This window comes from Myxine glutinosa, chromosome 11 (assembly GCF_964187855.1).
Source record: "Myxine glutinosa chromosome 11, kmMyxGlut1.1, whole genome shotgun sequence".
Lineage (NCBI taxonomy): Eukaryota > Metazoa > Chordata > Myxini > Myxiniformes > Myxinidae > Myxine > Myxine glutinosa.
In genome coordinates this window covers 33,469,657-33,486,309 of record NC_136271.1, presented here as the reverse complement: position 1 = coordinate 33,486,309, position 16,653 = coordinate 33,469,657, and the positions used below count along the sequence as shown (strand labels likewise).

Genomic DNA, 16,653 nt, shown 5'->3' with positions numbered 1-16,653 from the left:
TAGTGCCGTGGGCATCGGGTCACTGGGTGCGGCGTAAAAGGGATAACAAAGTCGAGTCCTTACGCTATTATTATATAGATAATATAGTAAATATAACCATAATACTTTCATCCCAATGTCGTGAATGGAAAGTTTATGAATAACACTAATATTAATAACCGAGGAAGTAGGGAATTAGCCTCGATTTTTTTATGGTAATATCATTTTTTAAATTATGATAACATAACGTTAATATTATAGTAAATCTAATCGTAACATTAATCTCTTCGTAGTGACTGCAAACTTACTGGAAGTTAAAATATATCAGTTTTGTGTCCATTACGTCATTACGTCTATGTTGTCATTACGACGGCTGAGTCCACCGACCAACATTTTAATTTACTAGTACACCCGCTCACTACGGTAGTGGCAGGAAGGGTCATTCCTCTTTGGGGTATATAGATTACAGTCGATCTATTGTCGTGTCTCAAGAACATTGGGTGTGTTCATTTACCAAGATTCTTGTGGAGAGATCGCCAAGTGGTTTAAGCATTCGAGCAAACACTCCATTCAACACCGTAAGGAATGGCTGGCTTGGCAAGCGCTAGCTAGCTGCTTGGTAAATGAGCACACCTCCAAACCTTGTGAGGTATATAGATTACAGTAGATCTTCCCTCAGTTCTGTAAGTAAAACTTAACTCATGGATGTCGGGATTCCTCAAAATTTCTTTGTTTAATGTTATAAACAGCATTAGTGACTGTTTAACAAGCTAATCGTGTGTTTGTGGTTTATAATATTTTACAAGCCCGGCTAGACTTTTGGTCTTGTTTCTTGTTGTTTTCCTTCAAAGAATAGGTATTTTTTCACATTTTTGCAGTTTTAACAGCAAATTATTTGTTGCTTAGGCCAGACTAAAGAATCTGAAAGAGGGAAAGAATATAAATTGGTCCACTGCAGAGACTTTAGCGATTGGATCTCTACTTTCACAAGGTAAGAAGTTTCACAAGTTTTACAACCCCAGGGATGTCACCGAGGAAAGGGGAGACACTCAGCTTGGTGTGGCTTATTTTGAAACAACCGCTTGGAACAGTATGGGGAAGAGGCTCGGAGAGATGGAATGTAGGTTTTTTAAAAATGGAATTTATGCTTCGCAGCAGCATTTTTGTTTATTATTGTACTGTACTATGTGATGTCACATCAAATACTGCTGTGAAGCATAAATTCAATTTAAAAAACAACGAAATTTGATCACCTTGAGACGGTTCCAAGGGGGTGGGTTCAAGGCCCGCCCTGCTGAATGTCTCAGCCTTTCTTCTGTGGCATCCATGTAAGGTGTAATTCCCTACCATGATGATGCAAAAATGCAGGGAATACGAAAATGATTGTTTTAATAGATGTATTGGATGATTGAATTTGGTAATCTCATCTGATTATCAATCATTTTGGAATATAGGGTCATGTGTTTGAATTCAACTTGCCAGAACAAAGTGGTATTTCTTTGTATCTGGGTGAATTTGCATTAATATGGATCGTGAATACAGGGAAATTATGTATTGACTAAAATATGTTCTGAATGTTTGTTATAACCAAGGTGCCTGATACAGAGGCCCAACTGTACATGCAAACATGCAACACTTGCCACTTTACACCGTTTGTAAATGATAATTTTTTAGGACTTCCTACCACTGACTATAACATCACCCGAAAATGATAAGACCCACAGACACGTCATCGCCACGCATGTCCGCATTGCCTGCCAAGCTCCGGAGGGGCCATCTAGCAGTGCGTTATTATGGATGTTAAATTCAGATACTGTCACAAGTGTATGCAAAACTCACAATTACTCAGTTATACAGGGTGACCCAAAAAAACCTCCCACATTTCGAAAGGCTGTAGCACTGGCAGTAGTGAGGCGGGAGGGGCGGGGCTAGGGTCTGTTGGTAGCCCAACCCCAACCCCAACCGTCCTCAGTCGCCAACATGGCGCGGTCGGGAGCACACCGTGCGTTCGCTGTCGAAACGTTCTTCACAAACAACCGTTCCGTGATCGCCGTGCAGAGGGCCTTTCAAAGACGTTTCAGTATTCCACGGAACCAAAACGTTCCAGATCGGAAAACCATCTTACAGTGGGTTGAGAATTTCAGGGCAACAGGCTCAGCTTTAAAAAGAAAATCACCTGGTCGACCTAGGAGCGCTCGTACACCTGAGAATATTGAAGCATTGAGGCGATCCGTTGTGCAGTCTCCGAGACGTTCTGCGCGGAAGCATGCTTTAGCTGTAGGGATATCCCGAGAAACTGCAAGGAGAATCTTACACAAAGACCTCCACTTCCATCCATACAAAATGACGGTTGTGCAAGAACTCAATGCGAGAGACTGGATAAGCCGCAGGGAGTTATGCGAGAACATTCTGCAACGTGTTCTGGAAAATGCTGTTCTCTTGTGCAGTGACGAAGCTCATTTTCATTTGAGTGGCTCTGTAAACAAACAAAATTTTCGCTATTGTTCTGAAGACAACCCTCGCATGCTACACGAAAGACCGTTGCACTCCGATCGAGTGACTGTGTGGTGGGCTGTTGCCGATGTTGGCATCGTGGGTCCTTATTTCTTTGAAGAGGGTGGTGTAACTGTTACTGTAACTTCTGACCGTTACATTGATATGCTCGAAAACTTTCTAAGGCCACAACTCGAACACCTTGAGCTTGAAGAACTCGATGTGTGGTTTCAGCAAGATGGAGCTACGGCACGCACAACTCGAAGATCATTGCAAGTGCTGAGGGAAATGTTTCCGGATCGGGTGATCTCGTTGCGTGGCGATGTTGGGTGGCCGGCCCGTTCCCCTGACCTCGCCCCTTGTGATTTTTTTCTGTAGGGCTACCTTAAATCACGAGTGTATACTCATCGACCCCAAACTCTTGAAGCCCTTAAGGTTGCTATTCAACAGGAGATAGCCGCTGTTCCACCCGACATGACCCGTCGAGCCATGGCAGCCTTCAGAAATCGCCTCCAAGCGTGTATAGACAATGACGGTCACCATTTGGAGGATGTCATCTTTAAAACATGATGAATAAAAACTGTTTTGAATGAAGTTTCATGTGTCCAAATAATATCTTGATTATCTTTAACCATTTTTTTTTCATTTACCTTTGAAATGTGGGAGGTTTTTTTGGGTCACCCTGTATAAACTGTATGTAATATATATATATATATATATATATATATATATATATATATATATATATACAGACTTGGCATTTAATATGGAATATTTTTTTGTGGGGTGAACTTACTTTTCACGATGACTTAGAACCAAAAGTTCATTGGAATTATGTTGAAATTATTCTAGATTTTGTTAATGTGACCTTTAAAAGAAACAAAAACCACATTTGACATTTCAAAGCAAATAAATTGATCCTTGAAAGTGATGTAAACTGATATCGAACTCAATTCACGGACAGTACTGTGTTAAACTTCTGTACGTTTTCCAGAAGTATCTCTTTATTTTGCACATTAGCCAAAATTTTTTTTAACAAAAACAAAAGTTAAATTACGACTGGGATTACGGACAGTAAAATGACAGTTCAGTACTTCGTGTAACCCCCACGAGCATTCAGGAGAGCACGTACACGTTGAGGCATGCTGTTCACGAGATTTGCCAAGGTTTGGACAGGAATCGCTTGCCATGCAGTGACAATAGCCTGCTGCAATTCACGCACAGAGGTGGGCTGCTGGTCCAAGTTGTCGATTTGACGCGTTAATTCTGCCCACAAGTTCTCTATCGGATTCATATCCGGGACCATGGCAGGCCACTCCATATGCTCTACACCACGGTCAACAAGAAAGTGTTGGATCATGCGAGCACAATGAGGCCTTGCATTGTCATCTTGGAAGAGAATGTTTCCTCGAAAGGCTGCACGAGCAAATGGAAGCAATGTTTCTTCCAGAATGGCCCTGCACTTGAACTGGTTCAGGTTTCCATTCAGAACAACCAGGTCAGTTTTGCCACCTGCATGAAAAGCAGCCCAAACGGTCACCTCACCACCTCCAGCTTGGACTCTTGGCACTATACAAACTTCGTTGTAGGCTTCATGCACTTGTCTGCGCACTCGGACGTTGCCATCTTGACGATAGACCAGAAATCTAGACTCGTCACTGAAGATCACGTGATTCCAGTGTCCTGGCTGCCAATGACGGTGCTCTCTGGCCCACTGCAATCGGCGCTGGCGGTGTTGTCTGGTCAGGCATAGCTTTCTCAGGGGACGTTTGGCACGATAGCCTGCTTGAACCAGTCGTTGGTTGACTAGCCTTCTGGATACAGGCACATTTGGCAGTTGCTGCCACTCAGCCCTAAGCCGATTAGCTGACTTGGTACGAACATTGTGGACTAACCGGTGCAGCTGGCGATCATCCCTCCTTGTGGTTCTGCGGGGACGTCTGGCCTCGGTATTGGAGTAGGGACACCCCTCTGAGCATTTCGTTTCAGGATCTTTGACACCTGACCTTGAGTGATGCCATACTGCTGAACAATAGCACACTGTTTCATACCGGAATTTCGTAAAGCCACCACCTCATGACAAACAGCATTGTCGAGTTGACGGACCATCTCCAGAGGAAGCGGCAATAACTTTTGTATACGTGTAGCAGTTGTTTTCCATTAATACAGAACGCAACAACCCTTATATACCCGATTGTGAAGCCAATCATCAAATGTACTTGTCCGTACATTTTGTCACGCCACCTGTGATATAATCCTGTTGTTGACTTCTTGCTGTGACAGACAATCAGTGACATGGTTCTTTTAACAAAGAAATCACCGAAGCGTAAAAGAAACTCACCAGATTGATATACTGAGTTCAGAAAGTAAACCCAAGTCAAGAAAAAAAAAAATTCCATATTCAATGCCAAGTCTGTATATATATATATAATATATATATATACTAGCCGAAAGCACCCGGCGTTGCCCGGGTTCTTTTTGAATGAATTTACTACTATAATTCAGCTTTTACTCGCGGCCGTAGAAGATTGACTACTATAATTCAGCTCAGCTTTTAATTGTGAAATGGGCCCAGCCCGGCCGAGGTGGGCCTCGACCGGTCTCGCCACCTAGCCTAAAACCCTCCTGTCCCCGACATTTTTTGACAGGGCCTGTCGACAGGGCCTGTCCCGACATTTTTTGTATTAGAGGTTTCCTCCTATCTTTCACGGTTCAGGAGATTAGCGTGCGCAGACAAACAAACAAAAACTTTCTTTTATAATATAGAGATTTTTTTTTTTCATTTATTTATATATATGTATACATATATATATATATATATATATATATATATAGATATATATATATATATATATATATATATATATATATATAGATATATATATATATATATAATTATAATAAAGCAAACGTATATGGTTATGTCGTTATGTTTATATGCGACGAAAACGTCTTCTTCTTCAAATAAATTACCACCCTCTTAATTATGTTTAGACTGGTGAGACCCCTCAGACCTTTGATGGCCCTTTAATTCCCCCAAGATGCTTAAGACCATCAAGACCCCTGAATACCCAAAATACCCTTAAAGACCAAAAATACCCTGAAGACCCCATAGACCCTGAAGACCCAAAACATCCCAAAGTCCCAAAATACCCTTGAAGGCCCAGATGCTCAAAAAGACCCTGAAGACCCAAAATACCCTTGAAGGCCCTGAGGCTCAAAAAGACCCTGAAGACCCAAAATACCCTTGAAAGCCCTGAGGCTTAAAAACACCCCAAAGACCCAAATGGCCCCAAAGACCCAAAACACCCCAAAGACTCAAAAGACCCAAAATACCCCAAAGACCAAAAACACCCCAAAGACCCAAAACACCCCGAAGACTCAAAACACCCTGAAGACCCAGAGGAACCAAAAGACCCCTAAGACCCAAACTCCCCTGAAGACCCCAAAGACTCTGAAGACCGAAAAGACACCAATGACCCAAAAGACCCAAAGACCCAAAATACCCCAAAAACCCAAAACACCCCGAAGACACAAAAAGACCCAGAAGACCCAAAACACCCTGGAGACCCAAAAGACCCAGAAGACCCAAAATACCTTGAATACCAAAAAGACCCCAAATACCCAAAAGACCCTGAAGAACCAAAAGACCCCAAAGATCCAAAACACCCTGAAGACCCAAAACATCCTGAAGCCACAAGGACCCTTAAAGACCCTTTAGACCCCAAATACCCTGAAGAACCAAAATACCCCCAAAGACTCTTAAAGACCCAGAGGAAACAAAAGACACTGAAGACCCAAAATACCCCGAAGACCCCAAAGACCCTGAAGACCAAAAAGACACCGAATACCCAAAAGACCCAAAGACCCAAAATACCCCAAAAACCCAAAACACCCCAAAGACCCAAAAAGACCCCAAAGACCCAAAACACCCCAGAGACCCAAAAGATCCAAAAGACCCAGAAGACCCAAAATACCCTGAATACCCAAAATACCCCAAAGACCCCAAAGAACCAAAACACCCTGAAGACCCAAAACACCCTGAAGCCACCAAAGACCCTTAAAGACCCTTTAGACACAAAATACCCTTAAATACCCCCAACAAACCAAAATACCCCAAATACTCTTAAAGACCCAGAGGAAACAAAAGACCCTGAAGACCCAAAAGCCCCTGAAGACACCGAAGACACAAAAGACCCCGAAGATCCAAAACACGCCAAAGACCCAAAATACCCTTAAAGGCCCAGAGGATCCAAAAGACTCTGAAGACCCAAATGGCCCTGAAGACCCAAAGCACCATGAAGACCCAAAAGACCCCAAAGACACTGAAATGGTCAAAGATGCCTATCCCTCTGAAACGACGGGTGGTGAGTCAAGCTAGTATATATAATAAAGAATCTCCAAACTCAGAGGCATCCGCGTCGTACTCAAGTCTTTGCAGACTGAGATTAAAGCCCTTGGTCACAAATAGACAAAGGCAGAGATGTCGATCTAGATTTCGTCCTTGTTATGGGTTCAACCTGTGTATATTAATGGCTTAGATTGATCACTAATGAACAATTTGCAGTATGTTGTCCTGATGAGCTCAATGTTGTTCTAAATAAATTGGGCAATAGTCTGTGACCGTGGATATGATTGAAAGGTGTTAGGATGCCTGATTATGCTGATGCCATTTATTTATAATGATTGGTTGTGCAGGGTTCAATGTCCGTCTGAGTGGCCAGGATGTGGGACGTGGCACATTCAATCAAAGGCATTGTGCCCTTGTTTGCCAAGACACTGAGAAAATCCATATCCCACTCAACAACATTACTCCAGGACAGAAGACCCATCTAGAGGTGAAGTCCAAAATGTCTGCGTAACTCGGTGTAACTGAAATTATATGATTAACAGTTACAGGTAATTGTTATTTCATTTACCTTGCTTATATGCTCTCCTTATATGAAAGGAAGACAATGATGCTCTCCTCATATACTGAAAGAGTATTTTATTATTTATGAGCTCTTCTTATATACTTATTTATGCTCTCCTTATATACTGAAAGAGAGGAAGACAAATGATGAATTGCGAAAGATGATGGGAATAGAGCCTGTGATGGATGCTGTGAAGAGGAACAGGTTGAGATGGTTTGGGCATGTGTTGAGGAAGGATGAAAGTGACTGGTTGAGAAGAGTGATGGAAATGAATGTAGAAGGAAGTAGAGGACGGGGAAGACCGAGAAAGACTTGGCTAAAGATGGTGGAAGAAGAAATGCGGGCAAGGGGGTTAACAAGGGGAGATGCAGAAAATAGGGCAAGATGGAGAAGATTGTCATGGGGACAGCAAGGCTAACCCCCGCTCTAGCAGGGAAAATGGCCTTAAAATGCCTGTTGTGTGTTGTTATGCTCTCCTTATATAAATGAATGCGCTCATTTGGAATATCATTTTATTTAATGGACAAAATGACTTATTGAGAGCCATTTTACAAGGAATTAAGAGTATGATCTATGTTATTTAAAGAGTATGATCATGTGGGAAAGAGGTATAACATGCTGATATTATTTGATGACAGACTAATAGATAAGAAACTTCAGTGTTTGAATGAAGAGGAAGAGAAAGGTTCGAAAATAAAAAAATGTTGTAAATTTCACCAGTGGAAAATGAGGATTGCATGAGATGATGAGTGCCACCGAGAAGCAAGAAAGAGAAGAGAGGGATTTGCCCAACACAGGAAGATGATTACACAGGTCGGATAAAAGGGTGGTAAATATTCGAATATCACATCGACCAGTCACTTTTGGTGACAAATTGAGAACCCAGGTTCAAATCCGAGTTACTATATTAGGTCCATCTACTACTAATGTCCTTGGAATTCATTGTAAAGTGCACTCATGTCTACTAACCTCTTTGTGTTGTGTGTAATTGATGTAGAAGCTCCTCCATGAGCGTTTAGATCGCTATAAAAGAGAAATGGAAGTGTGAAGCCATTCGTATGTTCGTCTGTATAATCATTTAATTATTCTCGTCTTTGTCAACAATCCCAGCTGCACAACCTGAATTTCGAATTTTTCACCAGGATTTCGTAGGTTTAAAAAAATTGAAGTTTGCAAAACGTATGATCACTTGTGTCATCAGGCGCAACTCAAACTTCCAGTCGCTCCTGGAAGTCGTCAGGTGTTTAGCATGAAGATGAACAAGCATGCTTAGCATGAAGATGAACAAGCATGTTTAGCATGAAGAGGAATGATCTCACATGATAGGTGCACAATAATTGCATTCCAACTAAGATATCATTCAGACATGGCACATGAGACGAATGATGGACAGACAAGGGTGATGGCTGTAAGGGGGCGGATTTGAAATACCAGCTCCCTTGGGGAGGGTGATGGCTTGGACAGACAGTCATACTCGCACAGTGTTATTTCATTATTCATGTCTTATGTTTTTAAAGGGGAAACCAAACACAAACATTTTTTTGTCTGCAAACCATTCAAAATCATTAATCATGGTCTAATTTTAAGGGGTGTTTTTTAATTATTTTTTTTTGCCAATCACAAAGTGTTGAAAAAGGCCCGAGAGTGTCAATTTTCTATTTCGCCAGTGACGTCACACTATGAACCCACCTTGATACAATTGACGACTTACCTATATGGAGAAACAGTGTATTTCGAGCTTGGATTCCGATAATAATTCCCCCTGTCATTAGCAACAACTGTGAAGGTTATCAGCATTTTGAAATTGATCATTGGGAATGAGAAGAAACTATTGAAGACAAAATTAGTAATGGAAACGTTTTCTGAGGAATTGTAGATCCGTATTTTTTCGAGCCTTGTGTGAGCAAATCGGACTAAGATGGTATTTGTGAAGATGGTGGTGTTGGTAGTGAAGAGGAAAACATCAGTCGAATGTACACAACAGATTGGTAAGTTTTGTTTTTCCATTCAATTGATGGTTTATCAAAGATTTTGTATTAATTGATAAATCAGTTACAGTGCATTCAGAAAGTATTCAGACCCCTTCACTTTTTTTCACATTTTGTTATGTTGCAACCTAATGCTGAAATCGTTTAAATTCATTTTTTCCCTCATCAATCTACACTCAATACCCCATAATGACAAAGAGAAAACAGGATTTTAGAAAGTATTGCAAATTTATTAAAAATAAAAAACTGAAATATCACATTGACATAAGTATTCATACCCTTTGCTATGACACTTGAAATTTAGCTCAGGTGCCTCCCATTTCTCTTGATCATCTTTGAGATGTTTCTACACCTTGATTGGAGTCCACCTGTGGCAAATTCAATTGATTGGACATGATTTGGAAAGGCACACACCTGTCTATATAAGGTCTCACAGCTGACAATGCATATCAGAGCAAAAACCAAGCCATGAAGTCGAAGGAACTGCCTGCAGAGCTCAGAGACAGGATGGTGTCGAGGCACAGATCTGAGGAAGCCCACAAAAAACCTCTGCTGCATTGAAGGTTCCCAAGAGCACAGTGGCCTCCATAATTCTTAAAAGGAAGAAGTTTGGAACAACGACGACTCTTCTTAGAGCTCTCCTCAGTGAAAGACATGAAAGCCCGCTTGGAGTTTACAAAAAAGCACCTAAAGGACTCTCAGACTGTGAGAAACAAGATTCTGTGGTGTGATGAAACCAAGATTGAACTGTTTGGCTTCCATCTGGCCACTCTGCCATAAAGCCCAGATCGGTGGAGTGTTGCAGCGATGGTTATCCTTCTAGAAGTTTCTCCCATCTCCACACAGGATCTCTGGCGCTCAGCCAGAGTGACCATTGGGTTCTTGGTTACCTCTCTTACCAAGTCTCTTCTCCCCCGATTGCTCAGTTTGGCCGGGCGGCCAGCTCTAGGAAGAGTCCTGGTTGTTCCAAACTTCTTCCATTTAAGAACAAGTGTTACGCCTAGGTCCCCCGTCGGTGAAGTGATGTGAGTTGACAAAGTGGAAGATGCAAGGCGGCCATCTTGGATTTTGACGCGGCGACCCAATTTTCAATAGCGTTCTTCCTTATGCGTAGATACACCCACACACCAGATTAGAAGTTAGTAGTTCGTTTATTTTTCAAGATATTTCGCTCACAAGGTTCAGACATATATATGGTGGTGGCCATCTTTGATTTTGACCTGGCGAGCCAATTTTCAATAGCGTTCTTCCTTATGCCTAGATACACCCACACACCAGATTAGAAGTTGGTACTTCGCTTATTGTCCCCCGTCGCACAGCGGAGCGAAAGGGGGACTATGGTTTTCCCCTCCGTCCGTGTGTCCGTGCGTCCGTCCGTCCGTCCGTGCGTGCGTGTGTGCGTGCGGGCGTGCGTGTTTGCGTGCGTGCGTGCGGGCGGGCGTGCGTGCGTGCGTGCATAAGCGAAGGAGCGCATTCGAATTTGGTGTGTGGGTGCAACCCACGTCAAAATCCAAGATGGCCGCCGCCATGTATGTCTGATGCTATGTATGTCTGAACCTTGTGAGATGAATATCTTGAAAAATAAGTGAAATACCAACTTCTAATCTAGTGTGTGGGTGTATCAAGGCATAAGGAAGAACACTATTAAAAATTGGGTCGCCACGTCAAAATCCAAGCTGGCCGCCGCCATGTATGTCTGAACCTTGTGAGATGAATATCTTGAAAAATAAGCGAAGTACCAACTTCTAATTTGGTGTGTGGGTGTATCTCGGCATAAGGAAGAACGCTATTGAAAATTGGGGCGCCACGTCAAAATCCAAGATGGCCGCCACCATATATATGTCTGAACCTTGTGAGCGAAATATCTTGAAAAATAAGCGAAGTACCAACTTCTAATCTGGTGTGTGGGTGTATCTCGGCATAAGGAAGAACGCTATTGAAAATTGGGGCGCCACGTCAAAATCCAAGATGGCCGCCACCATATATATGTCTGAACCTTGTGAGCGGAATATCTTGAAAAATAAACGAAGTACCAACTTCTAATCTGGTGTGTGGGTGTATCTTGGCACAAGCAAGAACAATGTTTAAAATTGGGTCGCCACGTCAAAATCCAACATGGCCGCCGCCATGTATGTCTGAACCTTGTGAGATGAATATCTTGAAAAATAAGCGAAGTACCAACTTCTAATTTGGTGTGTGGGTGTATCGAGGCATAAGGAAGAACGCTATTGAAAATCGGGTCGCCACGTCAAAATCCAAGATGGCCGCGGCCATATATGTTTGAACCTTGTGAGATGAATATCTTGAAAAATAAGCGAAGTACCAACTTCTAATTTGGTTTGTGGGTGTATCTAGGCACAAGCAAGAACGCTGTTTAAAATTGGGTCGCCACGTCAAAATCCAAGATGGCCGCCGCCATGTATGTCTGAACCTTGTGAAATGAATATCTTGAAAAATAAGTGAAGTACCAACTTCTAATTTGGTGTGTGGGTGTATCTCGGCATCAGGAAGACCGCTATTGAAAATTGGGTCGCCACGTCAAAATCCAAGATGGCCGCCACCATATATATGTCTGAACCTTGTGAGCGAAATATCTCGAAAAATAAGTGAAGTACCAACTTCTAATCTGGTGTGTGGCTGTATCTCGGCACAAGGAAGAACGCGGTTTAAAACTGGGTCGCCACGTCAAAATCCAAGATGGCCGCCGCCATGTATGTCTGAACCTTGTGAGATGAATATCTTGAAAAATAAGCGAAGTACCAACTTCTAATTTAGTGTGTGGGTGTATCTAGGCACAAGGAAGAACGCTATTGAAAATTGGGTCGCCACGTCAAAATCCAAGATGGCCGCCTCCATGTATGTCTGAACCTTGTGAGCGAAATATCATATCATAGCATGTTTTCTGCGTCTTCCACTTTGTCAACTCACATCACTTCACCGACGGGGGACCTAGGCGTAACGCTTGTTTTTCAAGATATTCCGCTCACAAGGTTCAGACATACATGGCGGTGGCCATCTTGGATTTTGACGTGGCGACCCAATTTTCAATAGCGTTATTCCTTATGTGTAGATACATCCACACACCAGATTAGAAGTTGGTACTTCCCTTATTTTTCAAGATATTCCGCTCACAAGGTTCAGACATACATGGCGTCAGACATACATGGCGGCGGCCATCTTGGATTTTGACGTGGGTTGCACCCACACACCAAATTAGAATTCGGTCCTTCGCTTACGCATGCACGCACGCCCGCCCGCACGCATGCACGCACGCACGGACGGATGGACACACGGACGGAGGGGAAAACCATAGTCCCCCTTTCGCTCCGCGGTGTGACGGAGGACAATTATGGAGGCCACTGTGCTCTTGGGAACCTTCAATGCAGCAGAATTTTTTTTTTGTAGGCTTCCCCAGATCTGTGCCTCGACACAATCCTGTCTCTGAGCTCTGCAGGCAGTTCCTTCGACCTCATGGCTTAGTTTTGGCTCTGATATGCATTGTCAGCTGTGAGACCTTATATAGACAGGTGTGTGCCTTTCCAAATCATATCCAATCAATTGAATTTACCACAGGTGGACTCCAAGCAATGTGTAGAAACATTTCAAAGATTATCTATCTATAATTCCAGTAATCTCTGTCTGTACGTTTGTACGTCTGTTTGTCTGTGACCGCTGTTTCTCGACAACCACGGGTCCGATATACTTTTAACTTGCCAGGTATATTGCTGGGGACCCGAGGATGTGCCTTTTCAAGGTTTCATATTAATCGGACAATTACTTACCGAGCTATGTCCAAAAAACGATTCAACCAATCAGAGAGCAGCGAACGATCGCGTGTGCCGAACGTGGCGGACACACTCTGCCTCGGATGGCACATTTGAGAGCGTATTCATTTATTTCACGTTTGCAAACTATGTTGGCGTTAAACGATGTTTTAAAACTAATAAAAACGAATTTGCGATTCATTCGCTTTCCTGCGCGTTTGTGCACGCGATGGCGATTTCTTTACCAAACTCCGGAAGCCGTTCGCTTTGGACCAAACCATTGCATGTAAATAGAGGGGGGGGATATAATTTTAGATATAGATATAGTACGGGCAATGCCCTAGTAAAGAGAAATGTGAGGCACCTGAGCTAAATTTCAAGTGTCATAGCAAAGGGTCTGAATACTTATGTCAATGTGATATTTCAGTTTTTTCTTTTTAATAAATTTGCAAAACTTTCTAAAATCCTGTTTTCTCTTTGTCATTTTGGGGTATTGAGTGTAGATTGATGAGGGAAAAAAGGAATTTAAACGATTTCAGCATAAGGCTGCAACATAACAAAATGTGAAAAAAGTGAAGGGGTCTGAATACGTTCTGAATGCACTGTATATTACTCCAGAAGAAATATTGCAGGGACATCACGCGGAATGGACTCAGCACGTACACGGCATGACTCGCCACATACACGGCACGGCTCGGCACATACCCAGCACGACACAGCACATACACAGCATGACTCACCACATACACTGCACGATGCAGTACATACATGGAACGGCTCACCACGTACATGGCACGATGTAGCACATGCACGGCATGACACAGTTTGTACACGGAACGACTCACCACATACACCGCACGATGCGGCACGGATCAGCACGTACACGGCATGACAGCATGAACACGGCATGGCTCAGCACGTACATGGCACAATTTGCCATGTACACGGCACAAATCAGCACGTGCATGGCACAACGCAGCACGTACATGGCATGAATCAGCACATACACGGCTCGGCTCAGCATTTATACGGCACGAATTAGCACGTACATGGCATGACTAAGAACGTGCACTGCATGACTCAGCACGTACATGGCATGACTCAGCACATGCAAGGCACGACTCAGCACGTACATGGAATGACTCACCACGTGCATGGCATGACTCGCCACATAAATGGTACGAATGAGCACATACATAGCAGGAATCAGCACGTACACCACACAGACACACTCGGACACCACCGACCAAATGGGCGACGAATGCTTGTCCCATCTTCACAGGCTGACCTGGTGTCCTGTATGTCACAGGATCCAGTTTTATACTGTCCCAGGACGCCATTTGTATCTGTGGTCGTGCCGTGTCATGCCATGTTGATGTCCCGTTCTCCAGTGGAGGGGAGAGTGGTGCTTTGGCCTATGGGGCAGGTGTGGGGTAGTCGTGGGTATTGTTAGCTTTATATTTAGGGTGATGGTTGTTGGGGGATTGTGGGTGGGGGAGGGGGCGTGGAGGGGGTGTGTGGGGTGGTTGTGGGTATTGTTAGCTATATATAAGGTGACGGTTGTTGGGGGATCATGGGGGATGGTGTAGGGGGTATGTGGGATGGTTGTAGGTATTGTTCGCTATATTGCCCGAGGAGACTCGACATGATAGCTATATAGGGTGATGGTTGATGGGGGATTGCGAAGGGGAGAGTGGTGTTGGATGGTCATACAGTTTTGAATGATGGCTATTTCTTCCACTTAATCATGAGGGTGGCATCCTCTCTCAATCATGGTGGATAACCACAAGATATATAGCCAGCTCTGTTGTTTCATAACAGTTCTCTGTAAAATGTTCTGAGCACAAAAGCGAACATTTTGTAGGCCCGAACTTTGAGACAAACCTCGTCGAATTTCTGGCAACCCTCAGATCTTTCTGCAATTGGTGTAACATGAAACCATCTTGCTTTGTATTACCACAACCACCAAGGACGCATCCACCCGGCATATATGTAGAAATTCGAAACTTTTTTGCCGTTTAAGTTCCGTGTAACTTGTAGACAATACGAAAGTGGCGGCCAGATTCATGGTGTGATGTCACGGCTATTAGTGACGTGAAGAGGAAGAAGATTTCTACTTTTAATCGCAAAATTAACTACTTTATAAATAGGGGATTGGAAAAAGACACCATATCTATTTTGTAGGGTATGAAGGGATAGATTAGTGTCGAGATGGTCTGAGTGTTTGGGATCCCTTTTAAATATCCCAATGGAATGCCTACTGAAAGGTATGCAATTTTTTGTGGTTACTTCCAGGTGTGTAGCAGCCCACTGTCGGAGGAAGCTGTGCTGGGCTTTGAGTATGGAATGAGCATTGAAAGCCCAACCCTGTTACCGATCTGGGAGGCACAGTTTGGAGATTTTTTCAATGGCGCCCAGATCATTATCGACACATTCATCATGTCGGGTAAGCTCACCTGCCCCTGATATCACTTTGAGTATTCCTGATAAATGCCAGCAATGTGTCAAATGTTATGTGGCAAATCTTAGGATTATGTGTGTCGCACTCATATTTGCATGACAACCAGAGTGTAAACGTAAAATGTTTTGGCAAGTGTTGTGGTAGAAAAATACTGTTGTGTTAAAGGTGTACATGACCCCATAGATGCGTGTGGAACTGACTGCTTTAATCATGCACATAGCGTTCGTTATCTCGAGACCAAAATGACAGGCTGCCGTAAAACATAGACTGCGTAAAGCAAACATTAATTCCCAGCTCTGACGTAACATGGCAGTTTGTGGACATAGTATTTTCCTCCCTCCATCCCCTTTGGAAAGTTCAGGTTGGAAGCAGGATACATAGTTCCGTAGGTGATGAGGAACACTGTGGACTTCGCTACAAATGTCTAATTGGACAAGTTCCCATGACTCGTCTGGTTGGCCAGATGAGTGGCCGCAGTGGACGCACTGCTGGAGTGCCATTTTTGCTGCTGACCAGGCAGGCGGCGCAGTCTTTTACCATGGCTTTAATGTCCCGGTCAATCCCTGGCCACCAGCTACCACATCAGGTCCCAGCACCTATGTTTGAGCTACACGATGCGGGCCAAATAAGGGTCGTTCCAGTAGAACAGGTCCTATTTGACACGGACGAATGGCAATAGCTCCTCAAGCAAATGGGATGATGTATTCCTGATGTAGTGCAGAGTGTTGAGAGGTTGGGGTCCTGCTCAGCTCCTGGAGGATATAGCTCCTGGAAGGACACTGTCGCGTGAAGTAGATGAATGGGGTTGTGCTCACCACTGTTAGAGCAGATGGTCAAGGCTGGCGTGTCAATGGAGTGGAGAGTCAGTGTGTCACAACATTGTCCCACCCAGGCTTGAACAGGACCTGAAAGTTGTATTGGTGGAGGCGTTCGGACCACCGGTGCAGCCCACCGGTGCAGTTATCTACCTGGGATTAGACCACTGTTCAGACCACAGATTAGTCATCACACACATTAGTTCAACAGTCGCGATCTTCAAAATAACAACAACAGCA

At 43.5% G+C, this 16,653-nt stretch overlaps 1 protein-coding gene across 1 annotated transcript in view; it reads left to right on the top strand.

Moving 5' to 3' along the window:
• The window catches only part of DHTKD1 (dehydrogenase E1 and transketolase domain containing 1), a 104,326-nt gene that overhangs the window by 58,506 nt on the left and 29,167 nt on the right, over window positions 1-16,653 (top strand). Inside the window, exons 9-11 of the mRNA XM_068130452.2 lie at window positions 886-970; window positions 7,171-7,310; window positions 15,433-15,583. Of these exons, the coding sequence (XP_067986553.1) occupies window positions 886-970; window positions 7,171-7,310; window positions 15,433-15,583 (376 nt within the window). The remainder of the gene's footprint in view (window positions 1-885; window positions 971-7,170; window positions 7,311-15,432; window positions 15,584-16,653) is intronic.